Genomic DNA, 23,977 nt, shown 5'->3' on the forward strand with positions numbered 1-23,977 from the left:
ATCTGGTTTCGTAAATTAAAGTTTTATTGGAACACATGTACATTCGGTAGTCAAGGTTTTGGCTGTGGCTGCTTTCGTGCTACAGTGACAGAGCTGAGTAGCCACAACAGAGACCAGGTGGCCCATAAAGTCTAAACTATTTTTTTATGGCCGTTTACAGAAAAATTGTATGGACCCACTGGTCTAGATCAACTTTCTTCTATCTGATTCCTGATTTTCCCCTTCTCCTGCCACCTTTAAGGTGAAGGCAGCCTTGGAATTGTCTCTTTGCTGGCATTCTCTCTTCTCTGATATGTACTGTTTTGAGCAGAACTATCTTTAAATATCACTATAATTTTCCACTTTTTAAAAAATCACTGTAGAGGATTTAAGGGAGGGGGGGCTTTACTCTGAATTGATCACTGCTTCAAAACCTTCTGTGGCCATTACCTTCAGAATAACATTTAAATTTTCTAGTCCAGGATTCAGAGTTTTGTGGTTCTGTGTCTCTTTAGGAACCTTCCTTCCTGGGTCTCTGTCTCATTGGAGCCCTTCCCAGCAACCCAGTGCTTGGTGGGGAGCCTCTTTGACAGAGAGGTGGGATTCTCAAGTTATAACTCTGCATTTTCTCTGAGCCCCTTGAATTTGAAGCTTGGGATCTGCAGTATAGAACCTGCACAGGGTGTGGTATATTGGAAGTTGGAAACTTGTTGAGCTGGTCTATGATACTACCATGTTTAACAAACGTATTTCTATTTGAAATGAAGTTTAACCCCACAACTCATGTCTAAGTGCTCAGAAAACCTGTAATTCCAGTTAACGGAATAGCATTCATCATCAGCTTTGCCATCATTTCCACCTCTTTCTATGTTCACCCAAAGCATGAGCCACCCCATCAACCATAAGGCATTGCCCTTGGCTGACTTGTTACTTCTTTTGTTCGTGGGGGCTGACTGCTCACCGTATAGTGTTTTAGTATGAATGAGCAGAAAGTCTGCTGTTTGTCACATTGAGTTGCCTCCAAGGTCAGCTTGATGTCTGTCTACACCCATGCCCCGTGGGGTGTACCTAGTTCAGCATCTATACTGCTGGGCATCTGGCCGCCCACTCCACAGCCCCTCTATATATTATGGGTATCACGTTCTGGTATGTTTCAAAACTGGGTGGAATCTGGCCCTTCCCTGCATTTCAGAAATTATTCCTCTTGAGTTGGGCCCCAAGGACTTTGCCTGCCATTTCCTTGGGTGGTCGTGGCTGCAAAACTGGGATGGTCTGAGCAGCTTTGTCCTTTGCCTTAGAGACAAGGATGCATTTTAGGAGCCTTGCATAGTTTTGTCTCCCTGCTTACCCACCTTCTCAAATTGAAAAAGAAAAATCCATTGAAGAGCTCCTTCTCCCCCTTCCCTTCCAACACACCATGTGGGTTCTGTCAGTTGGCCCAGATGTTTGGTGTGTGAGAGGGAAGATTCTGGAGCTCATGTCTGCTTGTGGTTTTGGAGGCCTCGTCCCCCTTGCCTGTCTCTCTCATTTCAGCAACACCATTCCGGGCCTGCAGAGGTAGAACTTTGACTTGGAGTGTGCCCTGAAAGTAAAAGTTCAGTGCTTAAAATAAAAAAGTTCGTTCTGAGTCCTCTAATACGGTTTCCTCAGCATGGCTGGGGATCCAGGAGGGTTCTAGATGGAGTGATGATTCCCTTTTCTCCTTGAAACAAGACTCATGTTGAAAAATGTGGTAGGCCTCTCTCTTTGGTTCAGCTCTCAATGTCTCTCTGTTGACTTCCCTCCTCTTTGGAATTGGTTTACCCCTCTTGTTTGCTGTGGTGCCATGTCCTGGTTACAAGTAAGAAGAGTCGCTTTCATAGAGTTATTTTGGGGTTTGGCTTTGGGCCAGGGTTTGACTCGGAAGACTTAAGAGCTGATACTATAGCAGTGGCTTCCCCTCCTCCTCCTCTGCCCCTGCTGCTGCTGCTGACGCTCCTGGGCCAAAACCAGACCTAGTTCTTCTTTGCTGCCCTGTAGAGAACTTGAACTATACAGTTTGACGTGGGAAGTCTAGGGAATCCCAGATGACAGCCTGCTGCAATTCCTTCCAGCCTCAACACACACCTTTTTTGATCTCTCTGTTATTGTTCCTTTACTTCTTTTTAAAAATTAGTTAATTAATTTCGTTTAATAAATTTCTTTATTTGACTGCACTGGGTCTTAGTTGTGTCATATGGGGTCTAGTTCTCTGACCAGGGATTGAACCTGGGCCTCCTGCATTGAGAGCACAGAGTCTTAACCACTGGACCACCAGGGAAGTCCCGATTATTCTTTTTTTTTTTTTTTTTTTGATCATTCTTTTTTAAAAAAAATATTTATTTATTTTGGCTGCACCAGGTCTCAGTTGCAGCATGCGGGATCTTCAATCTTTGTTGTAGCTTGCGGGTTCTTTAGTTGTGGCACGTGGGATCTAGTTCCTCGATCAAGGATGGAACCTGGGCCCCTGCCTTGGGAGCATGGAGTCTTAGCCGCTGGACCAGCAGGGAAGTCCCTCGGCCCCTCATTTCCGACACGCTTCCCTCTCTTGATGCCCCAGTGTGCCTCTGTTACTTGTGATCGTCACATGCACACTTGTGTTTGAACCATGCTGTCTTGCTTTGCCATCTGTTTTCATGGTCCTGCTGCCGTTCGCAGAGCAGGCCCAGCCTGTTGCTGTGCGTCTTCTAATTGCAAAAGGACCCTGCTCGCAGCCTGCTACCATTTCTGTGGCCACTCCTCCTCCTCTGCCACCTCTGTCATCCCCTAATAATCAGAGGAGAACAGCCAGTGTCGGCAGGACCGAAGCACATCACTCTGTGGCTGCTAACGTGTGGACGCCAAAGTGCTCTATCCAGAAACAGTGTTTCTTACTCTGTAAAGAGTCCCTTGGATCAAATTCTCAAGCCACCTGGGATTTATTCTGCGCCTACTGGTTTCATCCTTTAAAAAAAAAGAAAGGAGCCTGCCTTCCACACTATGTAACCTCTGTGCCCTCCCCAGAGTTTGTCTTGCCCTCGGCTGTATTTGCTAGACATTCTTTATTTCTGAGTTGGTATCTTAAAATATTACTGGAACTTATCGCTTAGTCCCTGAGGGACTTGAACTCACGTGAGCCCTCTGGCTCGTGGCCTGCACCCCAGTTCTCCCCGCCCAGGGATGATTACCAGGAAAATCATTCAACAGCATTCTTCCTTTCTTTTCCTGATAATAAAGGAAACTGTCTTGGTCTTTTGGGGTTGCCGGCATACCCCAGGGTCCCTCTTCTGCCAGCAGTCTCCCCATACCCCTCTCTCTGTGCTCCAGGTAGCACTTGCGATCTCTCATTTCAGGGGAAGGTGTGGTAGAAGACAAGAAGGGGCAGATGGTTGGCTCACTGCAGCCATGGGATTTGGGGGTTTGGGTTTGCTGGCCAGCAAATATAGATTTTAATTTTTTTAAGGTCTCCTTGGCATCCGTTCATCTCCTCTAAACATTTTCCAAGTTGTACTGTATACATTAGGGAAGAAATATCTGAAATAATCAAGTGCTTTGCTTTAACTGTTAAGAGGTAAAATCATGAGTGTCAGCTTCCACTGACCCGTTTCATATATTTGCTCACAAATATCAGTCTCTGGCCTCTCTCCCTTCCTCTCTGTCTCTCTCCCCCTCCTGGGGAGGGGGTGATCTAATAGGATGAGAATGAGAGCATACCAAAGGCATTTTTCAAAAAAAACCACCTGAATGAGAGAGAGCTGACATCGTGTAATGTTTCTGACATTAAAAGAAGGCAAAGGTTAAGAAAGGGGCCTGTAAACATTTTTTAAAAAATTTTATTTACTTATTTATGCTGTAGCGTGCAGTATGCAGGGTCTCAGTTTCCCGACTGGGGATCACACCCATGTCCCCTGCGTTGGAATTGCGGTGTCTTAACCACCGGACCACCAGGGAAGCCCCAAACATTTTTCATTTCTAGTTCAGTACAGGTCACAGAGGCTGTGAGGAAAGACCGTCTGGTGTGTTGATTTGTAGAGTTAGACAGGGAGATGACTGTAAGCCCACTGAAGCCTGGTTGGTACCGTTTGGGAGCTAATTTCCCATCAGAGCTCCTGGATGCTTTGCAGATCATTTGTTTACTCTGAAAACAAAATAAGACAAAAACAATAACAAAAACACAGAAAACCCAAATCAGCAAAAAAACAAAAAAAATTGCACCAAATGCTGCTGCTTTTAATTTCTTAAGATGATCTTTCCTGTAGTGCTCCCCTTTTGCGAGGATGTTCATTGCTCCAGCTCATCGCTCACTCACTGCTTGCTGTTTGGCTTCATTATCTGGAGCGCATGTGTGTTTCACAAGGTGGTTCCTTTCCTTCCTTCCCGAGTATAACTACGAAAAAGTCAGAGGAGCTTGGATTTTTATGAGATGCTGACTCCCCTCAACCCCCCACCTCCACACGTACACACCAAAAAAAAAAACCTCTGTGAATTTGGGAGGTGTTTTTTTTCCCCCAGTAACCGTCAGACAAATCTGAATTGTGGTGACAAGCGTAAGGTTGAGGGCAACGTGCCCCAAATCGAGGACAGCCTAGCGTCCCACGCTGTGGAGCAGTCTCACCCCGCCTCTGCTGAAAGGTGACTCCGTCCCATCAAGGGACCTGTGGTTTCCAGACTTAAACATCTTTGTTGCGACTTGATTTGGAAGAGTTGCCTGTGCCGCCAACACCTCGGAAAGAAAGTTGGTCTGTCCTTTCAGCTGGGGGTGGAAGGGGTTTCGTTGGCCGTTGAGTTCTACCAATGTTTTCTCAAGCCGAGACTGAGCTCCATTCATTCTCCTGCCCGTGTGTGGCTCCATCGGCCCCAGACGGGGCCAGCCAGGCAGCCCGAAGTCTGCACTGAGAACTTGATCCCCCTAACATAGCGATTAAATTTTAGTAAGTGAAATAAAAATGCTTCGGCAAGAAAAAGAGAGAGAGAGAGAGAGAGAAAACACAACAGAAAGAGAGAAAGCAAGCAGGGAACAATACTTGTTTTATTTCACTCTGAAAAGTCTTTGACAGACCACCCCCCACCCCTGCCCCTTCCCCGCAGGATATGAGAACTCTTGGGCCGCTGCAGCCTGGCCCCAGGGACCCCACAGCAGAATTAGGCAGGGGGTGGGGGGCTCTAATGTAAACAGTAACCCTCAGGCCTGCAGTCAGCCCCCCCAGCCCCTGCTTCTTTCTTTCTTTCTCCTGTCTCCCCTTCTCTCTCGCCACCTCGCCCCCAGCCCCACCTCCCCAGACAGGCGCCCACAGAACACTGAGCAACTTCAGGTTCAGGCCGGAGGAGAATAAAGGTGCTTTGTGAAGGGAAGCCAAGCGCTCCTGGGGGAGGTGAGGGGCCCGGGGCCTGAATGTGCCCTCAGTCGGTCGGTCCACACGGCTGCTCCCTCTCCCTGCGCACCCAGGAGTGGGGTGGAGGGAGGAGGGCCCAGCCCCCAGCCAGGAAGCTCTGGGCGTGGGCAGGGCTTGTGGGAATGATTTCATTGGAAAGGCCTGCGATATTTTTTCCCCTCCCGTGTGTGGTTCTTGGAGAAAGTTGGAGGTGGTGGTGGTGATTTCAGTCGCCTTGGCCGCCCTGAGCAGGAGCTGAGCGGAGGCACCAGGCCGAGCTTGCCGGGCAGCCCGCTCCGGGCCCTCTTGGGCGCCTGGGGCCGGCTCCGGGCCTCGGGCCTCAGCCCCCTGGCCCACCTTCACCTGCGCGCCTCTCCCTCCCCCACGCTCCACCCTCTCCACTCCCTGTCCCGGGCCCTCGGTGTGCGGGGTTCTTTTTGGGTTTTTTCCTTCGAAGAAGAAGAAGACTTTGGAGAGGAGCAGATGCCACCTAAGGCCCCACTGTCTGCTCTGCAAAGTGCTGAAATGTGGAAACTAGTCCTTGGCAGTTTTTATTTTGATCGATTGGTTTATTTTTATCCCGCGGCTTTTTTTTTAACCCCTGTGTTTTGCTGTGTTTCTGTGTTTAGTCTTCGAGTGCTTCCACTGACCATGACCCCCTGGGCCCGCTCCCTTCTGGCTGGGGTAAGTATTGAGTTCTCTGTTCTGTACTCTCAGGGTGTCAGCTGATGGTTCCATGGCGCTCTGTCCTCTTTCCCCACGCATCTTCCTCATTATCCTGCTCTGTTCCCCTGTTTCGACTCTTTCCAGCACACCCTCCAGGAATGCCTAGCTGGAACAGTTGCAGGCGATGGGTCTGGAAGGTGGGGAAAATAGCCGAGTTCTCCTGCACCCCTGGAACACCTCCTCCGCCATCACTGCAGGGGCCTGACCCTATGCGAGAAATCTCCCAGCAGCCATGGGACTGTTGGGTTGTAGTGCTAACTTTCAGGGTGCCTCCTCAAGAATCCATCCTATGTGATGAAGGCATTGTGACACTGGCTGATTCCTAGATGCATTTGTTTCAGGTCTGTGTCTGTCTACTGAGACACCTTACCACACCTTTCTTTGCAGTTGAGATGATGGAGGACTTCAGCTCGATTTTAAATCATGGAAGCCATCTTTTTACTTGTGATAAATGGCTGTGAAAGGGGCCAGAGGGAAGCAGATGAGAGAGTTAAGTGTGGGCTGCTGACATTAGGAAAGGGCACCATTGCTAGTTTATAACGCCATGCTGGATTCTCCCTGTCACTGGAGAATCCCAAGTCCTTCATGCTGTTGGCCAGTAATGAGTTAGAGGGATGGACAGCCATGACCTGAGAGAGATGGAGGGCCTTATGACTATTTTGGGAAGGAGTGGCTGTGCCAAAAGCAGTCATGAGAGATGGTGGGACTCAGCGCATTCTGCAGCTCTGATCTGGGTCAGGGTTTTGTTTAGTATGTATGCCGAGAGTCCCTGGGAGCTGAAGAGGGCAGACTTTGCAAAAATTGGCCTATGTTGGGTTTAATTTGTTTGTTAGGGCTGCAGGAGACAGTCGATGCTGGTTCGGTGGTGGTCACAGATGGTGTGAAGTTGGGCAGGGGTGTGCTTCTTAACAAAGATGAAGGAGCTGACAATGATAGGATGAGCATCGCCTGAAAAAGTGTAGCTTGTGAGCTGGATCCTGTTGATGTAGACACAACTACTCCCTGGTTGTAATTTATGGGGTTACATCAACCCCCACAGACCCATAGGATATCACTTAGTCAATTACCACTGCATTCCAGGGCACTGCAAAGACCCTCTAGTCCTTCTAGTGGGATGTATCTGTTAGTGAGGTCCCCCCATTTAGTTCTTGATTTTCAGCTCGGGAATCCCTTAGGCGCACATGTGATCCACCTGACTCCCTGAAAGGATGAAAGGTCATAGTTCATCATTGTCTCAGAGATCGACGGCAAGTCAAACATGAGAGGGTCAAATAGGTTCCCTGGCTGGGCAGGAAAGGACTCATCAGATGAAATGAGAATTGTGTAAGGCTATCTGGCAGACCCTGTGACCTACAGTGGGGATCCCAGAGTTGTTCCTGGATCTCTAGAGTCAAGTGGTTTGTTTCTGTACCAGTTCTGCTAAATGATGGTCACCAAGTAGGAGCTGCAGTGGGGTCTTGCGAACAGCTCCCAGATGCCAGGTGTGAAATAGCTGAGATGGGAATAGGAGCCAGGGCTGGAGTCAGCACTATTTTACGAATGATCAGGAAAACACACAAGACTGTGATGATGTGAAACTGAGAGGAAAAGCAGCATCTGGCCAAGGGCCTGGAAACCTTCCTGATGGAGACCTCTGGGCTTTGTGTTGGCTTCCCCAGGGGCCATCTCCCCAGGGAGAGTTAAGAGTGAGCAGAAAGAATAGCAGAACCAGAGGAGAGGTGCTTTAGGGCAGGCCTGCTGTTGAGTCTGCAGTGCTCAGTCCTGGGTCCCTTTCTGCTCCTCCAGCAGAGACTCCACGTTCTCCCCAAGCAGTAACCCAGGGGTCCAGACGCCTCAGGTTTAGATCCACGTCGTCCCAGCTCCTCTGACCCTGGTGTGTGACTGAATGCTCCTGGGTCCCTTTCTTCCTAGATGAAGTTGGGCTGGGTTTTACCTAAGGACTCCCCAGCCCGCAAACTACCACCCTGTATGCAGCAAGGTGGTTTGGGTGGGCCGTGGGAGGCCTCAGGTAGTGACAATGGCATTGGCCGGCTGGACACATCCCGGGCTTGGCTTTGGTCCTTGGCCAAGAATACGTGGACAATCTAGTTCATGGCAGAAGCTTCTGGGCTGGGAGTGGCTCCTCCATCCCTTCACAACCCTCTCGGGAGGCCAGTCCTTTGTGGAATGGTCCCACATGCTGTTCTGAGATGATGGAAGCTCTGTCATGATCCCAGGCACCTTCTTTTCCTTTTGTCTGTTGTTTTTTGAAATTGCCATCAAGTAGTGGATACCAGGTGAGGCAGACTGGGACCAGGACCCTTGGTTGATACTGTGAACATTGCAGGCTGCTGCTCAAGGGGAGCGGGCTGGGCTCCCTAGTTCTGGATCTTTTTCAGCTTTTGGGTTCCCTGTAGCTTCTGGAACTGATTATTTTTATTTCTTTAATTTCTCCCTGTCATCAGTAAAGAGGGAGGGCCATGCGCGTTGTTTGTTTTCAGGACAGAAACAGTGTTGAAAGCCGAGAAACTTTTAAGTTGGGAAAGCTGAGCACTATCTTGCCGGCCGTCCACCTGGAGCCAGTGGGTGCCCCCTTCAGTCCCTTTCAGAATCACCAGCTAGAGTTGAGCTTGCCCCTGCAGCCCATGCTTTCTCCCTCAGACAACTCAGAGCCATCGTTAGTACAGCAGTAAAGGGCCAGAGGAGAAAGTATGTCTGAGCTCACCAGACACTGCCCGTCTTGAGGCACACACTTAGGAATAATACCAGGACGCCCACAGCCCCAGGTGCGTGTCTGCATGTATGCACAACATAGACATTTTGCTGGGATGTGGGGTTTTGAGAACCAAACTTTGCCTTTAAGCAGGAAGGTACAGAAGCCCGGTGGTGCTGAGCAGAGAGGGATAAGGGAAAAGGCAGCCTCCCCCCCGGCCCCCCCAACAACCGTGCCTGTGGGACAGGGATGCCTAGGTCGGCCGCATCCAGTGAACAGAGGACCAGGGAGCAGCCGTGATGGACTGGGGTGGGCGCCAGGGTCGAGGGGAGGCTGGGCTGTGCCTCCACTTTGCACACAGCTGGATGCAATTACGCCTCTGGTTTCAGCTGGCCCGCTCCCCCTCTGTGTTGCCACACCGCCCCTTCCCTCCAGCAAACCAACCAACCGACCAACTGAAGACAGTGCTTCATCTTGAGTTGAAAACGTGTATACCCCTCCCCTGCTCCCCAGTAGGGAAAGATTCTTTTTGTCCTTTTTTTCACCAGTGACAGACATGAGCGAGCCAGGTTATGCTGGTTAAACTTCTCTAACAGGGTGGGGACAGGGGCAGAGATGAAGACCAGCACCCAGGAGGTGGGAGCCAGCAGGGAGAGGACATGGGCTCAGGGTGTCTCGATCTGAGCATCCACTTTTCTCTCTCCTCCCCGGCAGAGAAGAGACAGGACAACGGACGGGTGTATTACGTGAACCACAACACACGCACGACCCAGTGGGAAGACCCTCGCACCCAGGGGTGAGGACTTAGGCTGGGAGGGCTCTGGGTGGGCCCTGTGCACCTCCGTTGGTCTGGTGGCCTCACACTGTATTTGGCCTCCTTGGCTGATGTTCTGGGACCTTTAAGCACACACAAGTGCCCCCAGACCCTCACGATATAGTGAGAGCTTGAAAGTGGCATTTTATGTTGGCCTTCCTCATGGCTGCAGCGTGGCCTGACAGGCCGGTGTTGCTGGCCTCTGTTGTACAAGCTGCTGATGAAGTGATTTCAGAAGAGTTACGTGAGAACTCCCACCGACCCCGACACTCCTTCACTACCCACCCCCTAGAAGCTAGTCTGGGATGGGGCACTTGATGTCTTGGGATTGCTGGTGGCCACTGAGGCCACGGTCATCCACCCAGGGTGGGGATTCTTTGGTCTTGGGACAGTAAATGACCTCTCCACTGCAGACCTTGGGTATTGCCAAGTACATTTCCTTGAGGCCTCTGCGGGGTCTGGGTGAAAGCAGAGAGAAGGCAGCTCCAGCCTTCTGGGGACCCCAGCCCCCTTAGCATGGAAGCCCAGAAGGTGAGATATGAGGCCAGCCTGCAGCCCCTCTCTTCCCATGTTTCCAGGATGATCCAGGAGCCGGCTCTGCCCCCAGGGTGGGAGATGAAGTACACCAGCGAGGGGGTGCGCTACTTCGTGGACCACAACACCCGCACCACCACCTTTAAGGATCCTCGCCCGGGGTTTGAGTCAGGGTAAGGACTTTGCATGTAGGGCTTCCCAGGTGGCGCTAGCGGGAAAGAATCTGCCTACCAGCGTAGGAGATGAAAGAGACATGGGTTCAATCCCTGGGTCAGGAAGATCTCCTGGAGAAGGAAATGGCAACCCACTCCAGTATTCTTGCCTGTAAAATCCCATGCACAAAGGAGCCTGGCGGACTCAGTCCACAAGACTGAGCGCCTGAGCACCAGCGGACTTTGCGCAGGTGTTAGCACAGGCCTAGTATAGCTGCTCTTACCACCCTCTAGTGGCCAGTTTTGATGCCACGCCAGTGGGGATGGGGAGGGAAGGGGCTTCTCTATTGAGACTAACACTGGTGGTCTTTCCCTAAAAGCAAGAGGTCTGGCTTTATTTCTAGATTTTCTTTTTAACCTTCAAGTCTGCCGAAGATCTTAGTGGCAGTCACTTCCTTTCTTTTATGCTTCATTTTACTCATCTCTAAATTAACAGAGCAGTAGCTTTCCTTAGGGCTAATATGTTGCCAAGTTTTGAGAAATCTTGTGGATTTCAGAACATCTTTGCTTTTCCCAGGACAAAGCAAGGTTCCCCTGGCGCCTACGACCGAAGTTTTCGGTGGAAGTATCACCAATTCCGTTTCCTCTGCCATGTGAGTTCTGGTACTGGGGCCTCCCTCTGGAGATTGGGGTTACAGAGTCATTTCAGCAGTTTCCTAGCCTAGTTGCAAGCATTGGAATGACTGTGTCTTAGGTGGGAGCAGGTCACTTGTCTCACTGTGACATTGTCTTCCATTCCTAGGGGACCAAGTTCTCCCCTCCAAACGTGGAGGTGGGGGGGTAGGGGAAGCCTATTCAACAGACAAGTGATCAGATTGAATAGTTACCACCAACGCCCCAATTTGAGGTCTCTGTTTTCCTTTTCTTTTCAGTCAAATGCTCTCCCCAGCCATGTGAAGATCAGTGTTTCCAGGCAGACCCTTTTTGAGGATTCTTTCCAGCAGGTTAGAGAATAATCATCGAGTCTAAGGCCTAGGGCAGGGAGAGGGCCCTCTGCTGCCACCCTGTCCTCTCTGGTGTGGACTTGTAAGCCCACACGACACGGTTTTGAAGACGTGGGCCTTGGTGATGGGCGATCAGCTGAAGAGCAGGCGGGAGTCCCCGGCTGTCTGCCCCCAGCCTGCCATGGAAGGGAGTGTGGCAGGCTGGCTACGACCCTCTGTCTCCCCAGATCATGAACATGAAGCCCTACGACCTGCGCCGCCGGCTCTACATCATCATGCGTGGCGAGGAGGGCCTGGACTACGGGGGCATCGCCAGGTGAGCTGGGAGCCCCGGGAGGCTGTGCTGCACCCCGCTTCCCCAAGCTGCAGGGCACCTGGCCAGGAAGCTGCCTCCTTCTTGCTCAGACAGTTGCCAAAGCTCTCCTGCACCTTCAGGAGTGGGCAGGGGTGTGGCTGGTCCGAAGGGGCGCCGGAACTGGGTCCTGGGGTCCCCTTCTGGGCTAGGCAACAACCCTCTAGTTGCTGGGTCAAGGGGAGGCCGGGTTGGGGGGTGGTTTCTAGGGGAGGGGTTCAGGATGATGGCTCTTTTTTAAAACATTTTTTTTATTTTGTATTGGGGTATAGTCAATTAACAAACTGTTGTGATAGTTTTAGGTGAACAGTAAAGGGACTCAGCTGTCCATATACATGTATCCATTTTCCCCCAACCCGCCTCGGGTCCAGGCTGCCACGTAACGTTTGCACAGAGTTCCCTGTGCTGTGCAGTAGGTCCTGTTGAGAACGATGGCTCTTTACCAACCAACCTGTCATTATTTCTTTACCCCATCTGGTTGCACCAGTGGGCAGTGGTTAGATATCGGTATTAAGTGGTTGTCCATTGGAATCGACCCTGGGCTTCACTTCCACTTGGGGCAGCTGGGGCGGGTTCAGCTGGGGGTCTTGGCATAGATCTGGCGTATATAAGCCATGTCCCAATCCAAAGGGTATTGATCAATACTCAGCTGCATGTCATGTGCACACTGACAATAAAATGAAAACAAACGATATACTCCTAAAAAGAACTCAAAGCATTGTCTTGCCCTCACCCCAGTCCTGCCACAAAAGTTAATAGATTCTCTGGCAAAAATGTTGCCATGGACGATGGGGCATAGGGGCCCCGGCAGAGAGGAGGAGCGTCTTGGCTGTGGTGACCGTTCAGCCTGCTGACCCCTCTCGGTGTGGGGACGTCGTCTGGCTTGGTGTTGGGATAACTTGCTCCTGGTCCTGTGTGTGCTGGTGGCGTTGCCCTCTCTGTTGGCCCCCGTGGATCAATTGCTCTTTTTTCCCGTGGTGACCGTGGTGACCTCCTCTCTAGGCTCTCCTTGGTGGTGTGGCTCCCGCCCCGTGTGTGTCTGTCTCTCTGTGTCCTGCCAGTGGTTTTACCCTATGGTAGGTTACATCATGCTGTTCTACCACAGGGTAGAACCACGGACAGGATACCGGGGCACCCTCTGCATCGAAGAGACTCCTCGTCTGCCCGGCCACAAACAGCCCAGCAGCCAGGGACGGGCCCCCTTGGGACGTCCCCCCGCTGGGGTAGCTCAAGCCTCAGAGGACTCTGAATTCTGGCTTGAGGCTTGTACCTAGGGTGCACAGAGATGCTAAGGTGTGGGCGTTGGTTCAGATGAATTTGTGGACATATCGGGAAGGGTATGGTGGTGGGTCTGGGGTGAAGGGATGGTGGGCTGGTGGGAGTGAGGTGTAGACACAGCCTGATGAACAGAATTGTCCTGCATCAAGGATTAGCAACACATTACTGTGTATTCATATTAGACCTCTTAGGTAGGGTGGAAGAAGGGTGACTGCTGGTCATAGAGCCCCTTTGTAAGATTTAGAAAAAAATGTCCTTTCTCAAGAAACTTCTGTGTTGGAAAATGGTCAGAATATACTGGTTTTATTAGGGAAAAAAAGGCAGCTTGATGATATTTGCAAGAAATTTGTTGTGACAAATGTACACATCTATATTTTAACATCATGTCCTTGTGCAGTGCACAGCCTACACAGCTGTGCATGGCAGCCCAGAATGCAAGGAGCCCCTTTGCCGCTAGATGCTCCGGATATCAGATGGAAAGCCCCAGAATACAGCACCTGGAGCCAACACTCACGCACACGGGTTTGCCTGAGCACTGTTGTCAAGTGCAGTTGCTGTTCTGATTCACCCTAGGTCTGACCCTGCCCTGTTCACTGACCAGCTGTTCACAGAGGCTAGCCCAGGGCTGATCCCAGTGGGGCTGCCTCCCCAGGATGCACGTCTCCAGACTATGTACTGTTTGACGGCAGAAGAGACTCGTACCTACAGAGCAGGCGAGCAGAGTGTGATCCATTAGTCCTGTTTTCCTCTCTCTTTTCTCACAGAGAGTGGTTTTTCCTCCTGTCCCACGAGGTGCTCAACCCCATGTACTGTTTATTTGAATATGCTGGGAAGAACAACTACTGCCTGCAGATCAACCCTGCCTCCTCCATCAACCCCGACCACCTCACTTATTTCCGCTTTATCGGCCGATTCATCGCCATGGTAAGATTGGCTGTCACCAGACCTCCAGGGAGTGTGGTCACAGACCTGTAGACCACCAGCAGCTCTGAAGACTGGGTGCCCACTCTCTGAGCTCTACCCTCATCCTTACAGAACTCCTTACTAAAGACGCAGAAAATATGAGAGTTCTGGAAATAGTCCAGAGCTCTCTCAGGGCCCACCCTAGGGCACTGAGGAGGTCTTCACGTTGATTGTGTAGGACTTGTCAAGAGAAAGCCCGGGGCCCCCGGATCAAAGTCTTCCCTTAACACTCACTGCATGTGCTGTCAAGGGTGGGAGTGACGGGCCCATCCCTGGGTGTTGCTGTGAGCTGGGTGGCGGTGTCTGGGAGTATCCGACTGAGACTTGGGCCTTCTGGAAGGGGATGGGGAATCTACACTAGCTGAGAACAGGTAGTTCTCAGGTTGATTGACTGGTGCAAGATGTTGGAGTCATCTGGCAGGAGAAGGGAAGAGCAGGGAATGGGGAGTCGGGCGTTTGTATTTATGTAGAAATGGGAGCACAGTGTAAATTTGGAAAGGGCGTCGCCTCATGTGCATCCTGTTGAGCACCTCGAGACCCAGGATGGAGAAAGGGGAGCCCATGGAAGTCCCGGTCCCTCTGCCACATTTGGTCATTGGAGAGCTTTCACTGCTAATTTGCCTTTGCTTCTTCCCCTGACTTCCTGAGTGAGTGTCTGCCCTGCTCCCCTCTCAGGAGGACCCGGGAGCCCATGACTAAGTATGTCCCTTCCCTTTGTCTGGAGGTTCTTGGCCAAGGTGCTTGGGCTCAGGAAGTGGGCACATTCTTCCCGGGTCTAGAGACCCGCCTGGCCCTGTGGCTGACAGGACAGACCAGTAAAACCCTAGACTATTACTCACCGCTGGCCCGCCAGCAGCAGCAGGGGCGTCTGCATTATTTTTGGCTGCCTCTGCTGCCCGGCTCTGAGCAGCAGTGAGTCAGGGCTGCCCCCTGGGGCTGTGCTGAGCGAGCCTCCTCTGTGTGCGTGTGGCAGACCTCTGTTAGAGCGGGGGCTGGTGGGCACGCAGTGGGCCGGGGTGGGTCCTTGTGGTCTGCAGGTGGGACCAAGAGGGCTGCAGACCTAGCCTTCAGGCCCCTGGGAGAGCTGGATGCTCAGGACTGCAGGGAGCAGTAGCCGGGCTCTGATATGGGGCATCCGAGGAAAACCAGACCTCTCTGCCATGTCTCTTCTGTCCCCAGGCTCTGTACCATGGAAAGTTCATTGATACAGGCTTCACACTCCCTTTCTATAAGCGGATGCTAAACAAGAGACCGACCCTGAAAGACCTGGAATCCATTGACCCTGAATTCTACAACTCTATCGTCTGGATCAAGTGGGTCCCCTCTGTTGCCCTGTGCTGGCAGAGGAGGGGTCTCTGGGTGGGTGGTAGGCGGGTGGAGATGCCCAGCTTCTGGGTCCCCCTGTCCTGGGATCCCATTCTGGGCTCTAGCCACCTGTGAGTCCTTGTGTCCCATGCACACTGAGAGTGAGTGACAGGGCAGGACCGAGGGAAGACCTTCTAAGGCAGACACCTTCCCTGTTGGTCTCTTGTGCCCCCAGAGAGAACAACCTGGAGGAGTGCGGCCTAGAGCTGTACTTCATCCAGGACATGGAGATCCTGGGCAAAGTGACAACCCACGAGCTGAAGGAAGGTGGAGAGAGCATCCGAGTGACAGAGGAGAACAAGGAAGAGTATATCATGTGAGTCTAAAGCCCTAGGGAGTCGGGGGGCCCGGGAAGTGGGGGCAGAGACACAGCCGGCCGCAGAGAAAGAGGCTCACGCTCTTATCCCGGGGTACCGTCTTCAGCCAGGCCCCCTCGTGTGACCCGTGGGTCTCCAGGGATGGGAAGAACCTTCCGTTTTGCACTGACCTTAGATGGCTGCCGTGGCCAGTCATGTGCTGGCCAGAGCCGGGTGGCCAGAGCCCGAGGCCCTCTGTTGCAGCCCCTGGGTGCTCCTTGTTCCCAAGTTGTAGATTCATGACTGCAGGACGGAATTTCTTTTAAGAGGCATAAAAGTTCATCGACTCCTTTGTTCTCCTAACTGAAAGGGCATCTGTGTCTGTGCCTGCTTAAACCCACTGTCACCCGTGGGATTGTACACGAACATGCCCATTCACTTCAGGTCCGTTGGGCTAGTCTTTTAACCCCCGCTCATCTGAGCTTCAGTCAGCGGCAATGGGAGGAGCAGGAGGAGGAGATTTTGAAGATTCAAGTGTCTGCGGGTTACTGTGAGGTTTTAAAGGCCATGCTCTGGGGCCGAAGTTGCACAGGTGTACCGCCCGCCCAGGTCGACTCTCGGCTGCCTCCTGGCTGCCAACAGTGGCCACCTCCTGGCAGACCCTGAGCTGCTCCAGAGGAGTGGGTTTCGGGCTCCACCGATGGTCAGTCTTGGTTTCAGGCTGCTGACCGACTGGCGTTTCACCCGGGGCGTGGAAGAGCAGACCAAAGCCTTCCTGGACGGCTTCAACGAGGTGGCCCCCCTGGAGTGGTTGCGCTACTTTGACGAGAAAGAGCTGGAGGTGAGAGCTGAGGTTGTGGGGGTCCTGAGCCCCGGTTCCTGGGGCTGTCCTGCCCTTTGACAGCCTCGCCGAGCACCCACAGCGACTTACCAGTAAAACCCCAGGCTCTCCCAGGAGGGTAGCAGCAGGCAAATATGGTTAATTTGGGTCTTGCATCTGCCCTTACCTGGGCTCTTGTTTTCAAGGGGTCGTCTTGCGAGACTTGTGCTACCCATACCGTTAAAACTGCCGACAGAGATGTGTGGGGTGCTTTCACCTGCCAGGGAGCAGACGGGGCCCTGTGTGCCATGGGGACGGGGCTGGTGCTGGGTGCCTGACACCCTCTCTCTCCTCCATAGCTGATGCTGTGCGGCATGCAGGAGATAGACATGAGCGACTGGCAGAAGAACACCATCTACCGGCACTATACCAAGAACAGCAAGCAGATCCAGTGGTTCTGGCAGGTGGGCCCTGGGTCTGGTCCCCCCAGTAAGAGCAGGGGCTCTGGGCAGGCATGTTTGGGTGGTACCCCCAGGAAGCGGACCAGATTGAACCCCAAGCTCCGGGACACTTGTTGTGTCATCACCTTCCTCGTCTTTGACACTCTCCTCGCCTCCCCCAACTCCCAAAAGGATATGAGAAGCCCAGCCTGGGGACGATAGGAGCTGGGTTGCGGCCACTGCATTCGACAGGAGGTGTTGTTGGCAGTGGGCCAGCCTCAGATGCTGGTGTGCGGGCTGGTGGGGAGGGGGCTGTGAGCAGGGAGGGAAGTTCTTGTGGGTCACGTGGTCTCCTTCCAGCCAGGTGGGACAGAAAGCGTGGGCTTGGCTCCAGAGAAACTGAAAGAGCTCCTTGTCCTGCATATAAGGAATCAGTTGCTTTGTATGTGCGGGTCTTGTCGTTATCATTGTGCAGTATAGCATACATAAAAAAGAACGAGCAGAGGTAGGTTTTCTGTGGAGGTGACGTTCACATACTGTAAAATTCGCCACATTAAGTGTTTGGAGTGGCTCTTACAGTGGCTTCTGACAGTGTTGTACCCACCATCACCACTGTTGAATTCCAGCGCATTTCATTTTCCTCAGAAAGAAATCTCACACCTATTAAAACAGTCACTCTCATCCTTAGTATGTTTTTAAAGATGGAACTTGGGGGACTTCCCTCGTGGTCCAGTGGTTGAGCGCCCACCTTACGGTGCAGGGGACGCTGGTTCCACCCCTGGTGTGGGTGCTAAGACCCCGAGTGCTGCAGGGCAACTAAGCCTACCAGCCACAACTGGAGAGTCCATGTGCCACAACGAGAGATCCTGCGTGAGGCAACCAAGACCCGATGTAGCTAAATAAATACATATTTTTTTTAAAAATGGAACTTGGATAAAGAGGAGAATTTCTGGCCTGAGACCAAGAGATGTCACATAGACTGGTGGGAATGATGTACACACACAGCCTCTTAGAGCGGCTTTGGGGTTTCCCAGGGAGTAACTGTCACCCACCCCCACACACCACACTGGGTCTCCATGTTCTCAGCCCCAAAGAGGGGCCCTGGCTCATTGCAGAGTTACAAGTCAGGGCAAAGTGCTGGTCCAAGTGGGCCCTGACTCTGCCTGGGCTCGCGGGGCTCCAGGTGGTGAAGGAGATGGACAACGAGAAGAGGATCCGGCTGCTGCAGTTTGTCACCGGGACCTGCCGCCTGCCCGTTGGGGGATTCACCGAACTCATCGGTACGTTATCCCTGCCTTGCTGGTGCTGTTGGATGGTGGTGAGGACAGCTCAAAGCAGGGACAAGACCTCATGTCTTCCTGGAAGCAAGTCAGTGGGAAGCTGTCTTTGGTGGCATCGGAGGGTCCTGCCTCAGGAAGGGGCTGACTTGTCATAGACAACATGTGTTCCTTTGGATAACAGGTAGCAACGGCCCACAGAAGTTTTGCATTGACAAGGTTGGCAAGGAAACCTGGCTGCCCAGGAGCCACACCTGGTGAGTGTGCTGGTTGTGGGGTTGGAACCTGAGACCCGATGGGTGCCCAAGAGCAACCCTGTGGGCAAGGCGGCTTCAGCGCCTTGATCCTGGCAACTGTGTGTAGTTCTGTGATGCTTAGGTTTGGGGAGGTAGGGCTGAGGTGTGCCTGGGCCTCCGATCTTTTGGGAGTTGTGACAGTATCTATGTGCCCTGACAGCCATACCAGGTATGAAATACAGTAAGTCCCCTACATACGAACCTTCAACTTGTGAATTTTCAAAGATGCGAACATGAGTTCGTGTGTCTGATCATGTAACTTCACTCACTTATCTGGTGTACATTGTCACGTGTATACATCCTCTACAAGTGGAGCAGGAAATGGCAAGGGGATTTCTTTAGCTGAGAAGGCACTGTTAGTTTTTGAGGCATAGGACCCAAATGTAGAATGGTATGTGAAGGTTGCAGCAGCTGTTCAGAATGTAATCCAGTGCTACCATGTCATCTATGATGAGGAAAAAAAGAGCTACCACCCAGACATCACTGGATCATTTTTTTCAAGAGGGTAGACAGAGTTGAATCCAGCAAGGAACCAGAACCTGTGACATCAATGTCAGGAGTGCAGCTTGCCCGCTATCTCCTATTGTTGATGATCCTTTAGCTCTACCGTCTTCCTCCTCCAATCAGTAACTCTTCTTGCCTGTTCACTGGATGCCAAGCCCCTGTATTCCAGCTGTTGTACTGTATTTTTCAAAGCTCTGTATTGTAAGATTAAAATTGTTTTGTTTTTTATGTGTTATTTGTATGAAAAGTATTATAAACATATTACAGTATGAATTTGAGCAAACTCTGGGAGATAGTGAAGGACAGGGAGGGCTAGCATGCTACAGTTCATGCATGGGGTTGCAAAGAGTCAGACACGACCTCATGACTGAAGAACAACAACTGGATAGCTGACTGTGTTAGCTGAGTACCTAGGCTAACTTTATTGGACTTAAGAACAAATTGGACTTACAGACATGCTGTTGGAATGGAACTCGTTCGTATGTGGGGAACTTGCTGCATTGAAGCACTCCTATTCCAGTCGGCAAAGAGCTGCTGTCCCCGGTCTTCTTCTGCGTTCCGCGTTTCCCCTGTAGCCCTGTCCCCTCCTCTAGCCCCGTTGCGGTCCAGGGACACAGCAGGGCCTCTGAGGACCCTGTTGTGGTGTGTGGCCAGCTGGCGTCGTGGTTGAGTCACAGTAGGGGATCTCTCAATACCCCTGTGGTTGCTAGAGCTCTGACCCGTGCCCCATGCTGACTGCCCTGTTCTCCTTTCTTGACAGTTTCAACCGGCTGGACCTGCCGCCATACAAGAGCTACGAACAGCTGAAGGAGAAGCTGCTGTATGCTGTTGAGGAGACCGAGGGCTTTGGGCAGGAGTAACTGAGGCTGTCCCCCACCCCCAAACCCCAGCACACGTGTAGTCTTGAGTCCTCCCTGCCTGAGAGGCCACTGGCCATGTAGCCCCCGGGAGGCCCCTGCAGATGGTAGTCCCGCCTAGGACCACACTGTCATCAGGCTGGTGGCAGCAGAGCCTGACCTCGAGGCCCTGCCCTGCCCTTCGCTCCTCCCTACTGGTGGCAGTCTGGAATAAAGCCCCCATGTCACCCTTGACCCCATCAGCCATTGCAAAGCCTGGAGGACTGACCCTCTCTGCAAAGCTCATCCTTCTCCCTTGAAACCAACCCTAGGTTTGTGTGCGGGTGCAAGGGCGGGCGCCCTGTGCTGAAGCCCTGGGCCTCACAGGCCGGTTAGGTGAGAGGGAGACTGGCCATTTGGGGTAGCTGTTCTGGGCTGAGGAAGGCCAGGGTCTTTGCCAGTAAAAGAGGTTCTATTTTGTATAGAACTTTTCCAGTGATCTATATAAATGAAGGTCTGAGGGAGGGGAGCTCTGGACCAAGGTCACCTCTTGTCCCTGGCTAGCCAGCTCCAGCCACGGCGGCTGAGCAGCACGGCCCCGCCCTCCACTCAGTGCTGGCCAGTTTGTTCCCTCCAGCAGATGAAGGGTCGTTACCAGCTGCTTGGATGTCAGGGGGATGGAAACCCCCTCAGATTTTCTTTTCCCTTTTGCATAAACTTGAAGCATTTTGCGTGTAGGGCTGCTTTGTGTTCTGTGGCTGGCGTGCTGCTGTCACTTCCTGTAAAGGAGCTGGTGCGCCAGGCATGGCTGGGACCCAGGGGCACCCAGCACTGTTGGTCCAAGAATTTCCCAAGCAGCTGCTCCTCCTAGGAGCCTGCTTTGCAGTTCTGTGAGCGCGGGCAGGCCTGACCCAGTGGCTCAACTTCCCAACAGCCTTGTCCCCGAGCCTTTGACAGAGAAGGGGGGAAGGGGATTATTGTCCTGAGTGTCACCCCGACCTCGCTGCCTCCAAGAAAGGAGAACTCCCTTTGCTAGATGGAGTGATGGGGTGCGTGGGGCTGACGGGCTAAGACCCTGGACCTCCAGGTGGCCCGTGCGTCCGGGTGGAGAATGAAGTGTGTTCCCGCCACTGTAGAGTGTGTTCACTCTGCCTCGAAGTGTGGCTTTCCCTGCACAAAAGAGACGATGCTCTTGGAAACCAGCAGAAGGGCCCTGAGCTGCTGTGCACAGTCTGACTTGATTACTGGAGCTCCTGCTGACCTCTGCCGTGGGCATCCTGCTGTGTGTTCAGATCTTCCAGGCGAACACACTCCTCTGGGATGCTGGAGTGGTGATTGTCACTGGGTCCCCTTGCAGGTCCTCAGACCACCCACGGGGTTGTCTGAGGACAGCCTCGTGCCCTCAGGTCCTCGTCCTGCCCCCTGCCACCCTGGCCCGTGTCTGCTCTGTTGTATGTACTGATTCGAGCGGCTCAGCTCACCGCAGCCCAACCTCCTCCTTCCCTCGGATCGTTGGCTGTGCTTCCCTGCGGTGTCTCACCATGTTGGGGATTGGGGCACAAGCCGCCACGCCATGCAGGGTTTGGGAGCCTCAGGCTCATGGGCGTGCCGAGTGCGTTCCTGTGGGTGTGTGTGTGTACATACGTGTATATAACTGAGGTGTCTGTACGGAATGCCCTTTGGTAGCTCTGAGTTGGTCACCAGATTGTTTTGTAATGCCCACCCCCTTGCCTTGGTATTGCCAGTTTCTTGTGCAATAAACAATCAGCAGCTGTGGGCAGTGTTGGCGTGGATATGTCCAAAGTCACTGTCCTCCAGACGAGAGGTCTCTGGGCCCCACAGACCCTCCAGGTCCACACAGGGGTGGAAATGCTGTGACCTCGCTGGCTTTGAGAATTGTGTGTCATTAACCAAGACAGCCACACTTCTGATGGGCGGCCCAGTCTTCATCCAAGGATCGGGGGCTTCAGCCCTCATTCGTTTGCCTCATGGCCACCTTTCGCCTGGGTTTCTCTGAGCATTTGCCATGGCGCCAGAGCATCAACAGCCTGAGGCTGCAAGTTGGACAGGTTTTAGGAACCAGCTCCTGGGTAGCCATTCATTTGAGAAACATTTCCTGTTTTCTTGAAATCTGTGATGATAGAGGGAGGGATACCCTGGACTTGAACTCATGGTCAGCCAGGGGCTTGCCGCCCACTTTTTTGAACTTAAAGGTTCTGATGGGACCCATCAACGTAGTGATGCTTTTGACATGGAAGTGATTTTGTCCTGGATCAAGCCTTGCTCTGATCTGGCTTCTTTCTGGGGTGGGGTGGGGTAGGGGGAGGCAGAGGTGTGCAGAGCATCTTCTCCTGGGAGTTCATCAACTGAAGTCACTACCCTCAACACCAAAGCCGTTTCTCACTTGACAGGGCTATGCTGTACTTTGAGGAGGTTTTGACAAAAGTTCATATGTTATACAGATGTCTCATAATAAATTCAAATAAAACATCTCTAGTCAAGATTGTTCTCCCCTTTCCTATCTCCCAAAGTAGCTGCTGTTCAGTTTGCTGTCCTTCCAGACTATTTTGTGTGTATAAATCATATGTACATATAATTTAAAAGTATATAAGAAATGAGATCTCACACATGTTAAGCAGCTCATCTCATTAAATGATACAGGGACACCTTTCCGTGTTTGTCAGCCTAGGTCCAGTGAATCCTTTAGTGCGTGACATTCCATGTCATGGTTGTCCTCTAACACGCCCACCTTTGTCCAAATGGGCACTGCATTGTGTCCAACAGTTTGCTGGTGAAGCCTCTCGGCCAGGTCTTGTGCACCTTTTCTGGAAGGGGGCAGTCCTAGAGTTGGACTACTGAGTACAAATTTTAAAAGGGTTTAAAATTCCAGGTTAGGAAGAGTTCACAGTGAAAGCCCGCCTCTTTTGTTCCTCGGGCATTCTGATCACCATCTGGAGGCAGCTATTGTTGCTGGTTTCTTCTGGATTCTTCCAGATAGACTTTAAAATCCCAGCAAATTCTACTCAGTTGCCCTTCAAAAAGGTTCTTGCTTTAACAGCCTTAGCAGTGGGCAGGACCCCTTGCCACCCCACTCTGGGAACTGGGTCTGTGAGCTCCCCGTCTATTCTTCCAGCCCTTCTTTCACTTTTCCAACTCCTAACTCTGGGCATCTTCCCTCTTATTTTTACATGATCAAAGCTGTTTGTTTGTTTGTTTTTAAACATTTATGTTCTATTCTGTAACCATAATGCTCTACTTTTTCTAAAGGTATATTTAGAAAACTGAAAAGCAAGAAAAATGTTAATATTACTATAATGATATAAACGCTGTTTACTCCAGAACTAAATGGTATAATGTAATACAACTATGTATTCTTTCATACAGCTCTTTAACCTTAGGGTTTCTAATTAACCGATCTTTGCTTTTATTATATCCTCATTTTTTTTCTTTTCTTACTCTAAAGTGTTTCAAGTTAAATTAGACAGTCAGGAAGGGTCCCCACCTCTACATGCTGTAATAAGTCCCTGATAAATTAGCCAAAGCTACAGAATTATTTTGGAAGTGAAGAGTAGATCTGACTCTGTTTGTCCCCCAAAATCCTTAGTGGGGCTCAAGATTTACATAAGTAAGACCTCACTGGATTTGGAAAGCTCAGCTGTTGCTCCCCTACTTTCCTTCTAGATCAGGGCTCATGGCAACCTTCTAGAAAAACTTACACTAAAGACCTATGTGCTTCCATTCAGGGGAATGCTTATAAACATCAGGCTGTTCTTGGGCTTGAGCTAAACTTAGCAACAAGGCCCCAGTCTCATCTTGGGGAAGAAAATTGAGTCAGTGCTCACCTCTACTCAGTTCCCCGCAGTCTCCCCCATGAATCTTTTTCTCCAGGTCCCTCTGATTCTGAGGTTGGTTCAAGTTCCACAGTCACAAACTCACTTTCCTATGGTCCATGCTGTGAGTCAAGCACCAATCAGCTGACTCAGAGAGGTGCACGTGATTTATCTTTGGCATGCTATCTGTTATTTGCACCTTCTGAACATCATCCTGGACTCAGGGCCTCACTTCTACTCAGTTGGTCCCGGTGACAGTGATCATTGTTTTCTTTTTGATGCTTGTTACAATTTTGGCCCCTTCACCTTGACTCTCTTGTCACTTCTCCAGATGTCCTTGATGGTCTCTGTGACATCCAATCCCAGCTCTAGTTCTCTTGCCCAAACACAGAATCAACTCCTCCACTAAGAGCCCTGGTCCGTTTTGGTGTTAAATAGTACTAGAAACCA

General features: G+C 51.6%; 1 protein-coding gene and 1 non-coding gene across 4 annotated transcripts in view; one reads left to right on the forward strand and one right to left on the reverse strand.

The window, feature by feature from the left end:
- The window catches only part of WWP2 (WW domain containing E3 ubiquitin protein ligase 2), a 144,819-nt gene extending 123,348 nt beyond the window's left edge, over window positions 1-21,471 (forward strand). For all 3 annotated transcript variants that reach the window (XM_065925664.1, XM_065925666.1, XM_065925665.1), the window contains exons 11-24: window positions 5,978-6,032; window positions 9,481-9,562; window positions 10,159-10,287; window positions 10,844-10,919; window positions 11,199-11,270; window positions 11,498-11,586; window positions 13,665-13,824; window positions 15,043-15,176; window positions 15,404-15,544; window positions 16,245-16,365; window positions 16,704-16,808; window positions 17,968-18,064; window positions 18,246-18,318; window positions 19,622-21,471. In XM_065925664.1, the coding sequence (XP_065781736.1) occupies window positions 5,978-6,032; window positions 9,481-9,562; window positions 10,159-10,287; window positions 10,844-10,919; window positions 11,199-11,270; window positions 11,498-11,586; window positions 13,665-13,824; window positions 15,043-15,176; window positions 15,404-15,544; window positions 16,245-16,365; window positions 16,704-16,808; window positions 17,968-18,064; window positions 18,246-18,318; window positions 19,622-19,721 (1,434 nt within the window). In that variant the 3' untranslated portion in view covers window positions 19,722-21,471. The remainder of the gene's footprint in view (window positions 1-5,977; window positions 6,033-9,480; window positions 9,563-10,158; window positions 10,288-10,843; window positions 10,920-11,198; window positions 11,271-11,497; window positions 11,587-13,664; window positions 13,825-15,042; window positions 15,177-15,403; window positions 15,545-16,244; window positions 16,366-16,703; window positions 16,809-17,967; window positions 18,065-18,245; window positions 18,319-19,621) is intronic.
- Window positions 2,206-2,278, reverse strand: TRNAE-CUC (transfer RNA glutamic acid (anticodon CUC)). The gene has a single exon. It is a non-coding gene; the product is annotated as a tRNA-Glu (tRNA).
- Window positions 21,472-23,977: the final 2,506 nt, after the last annotated feature.

Source organism: Muntiacus reevesi, chromosome 2 (genome assembly GCF_963930625.1).
Source record: "Muntiacus reevesi chromosome 2, mMunRee1.1, whole genome shotgun sequence".
In the NCBI taxonomy this organism is placed as follows: Eukaryota; Metazoa; Chordata; class Mammalia; order Artiodactyla; family Cervidae; genus Muntiacus; species Muntiacus reevesi.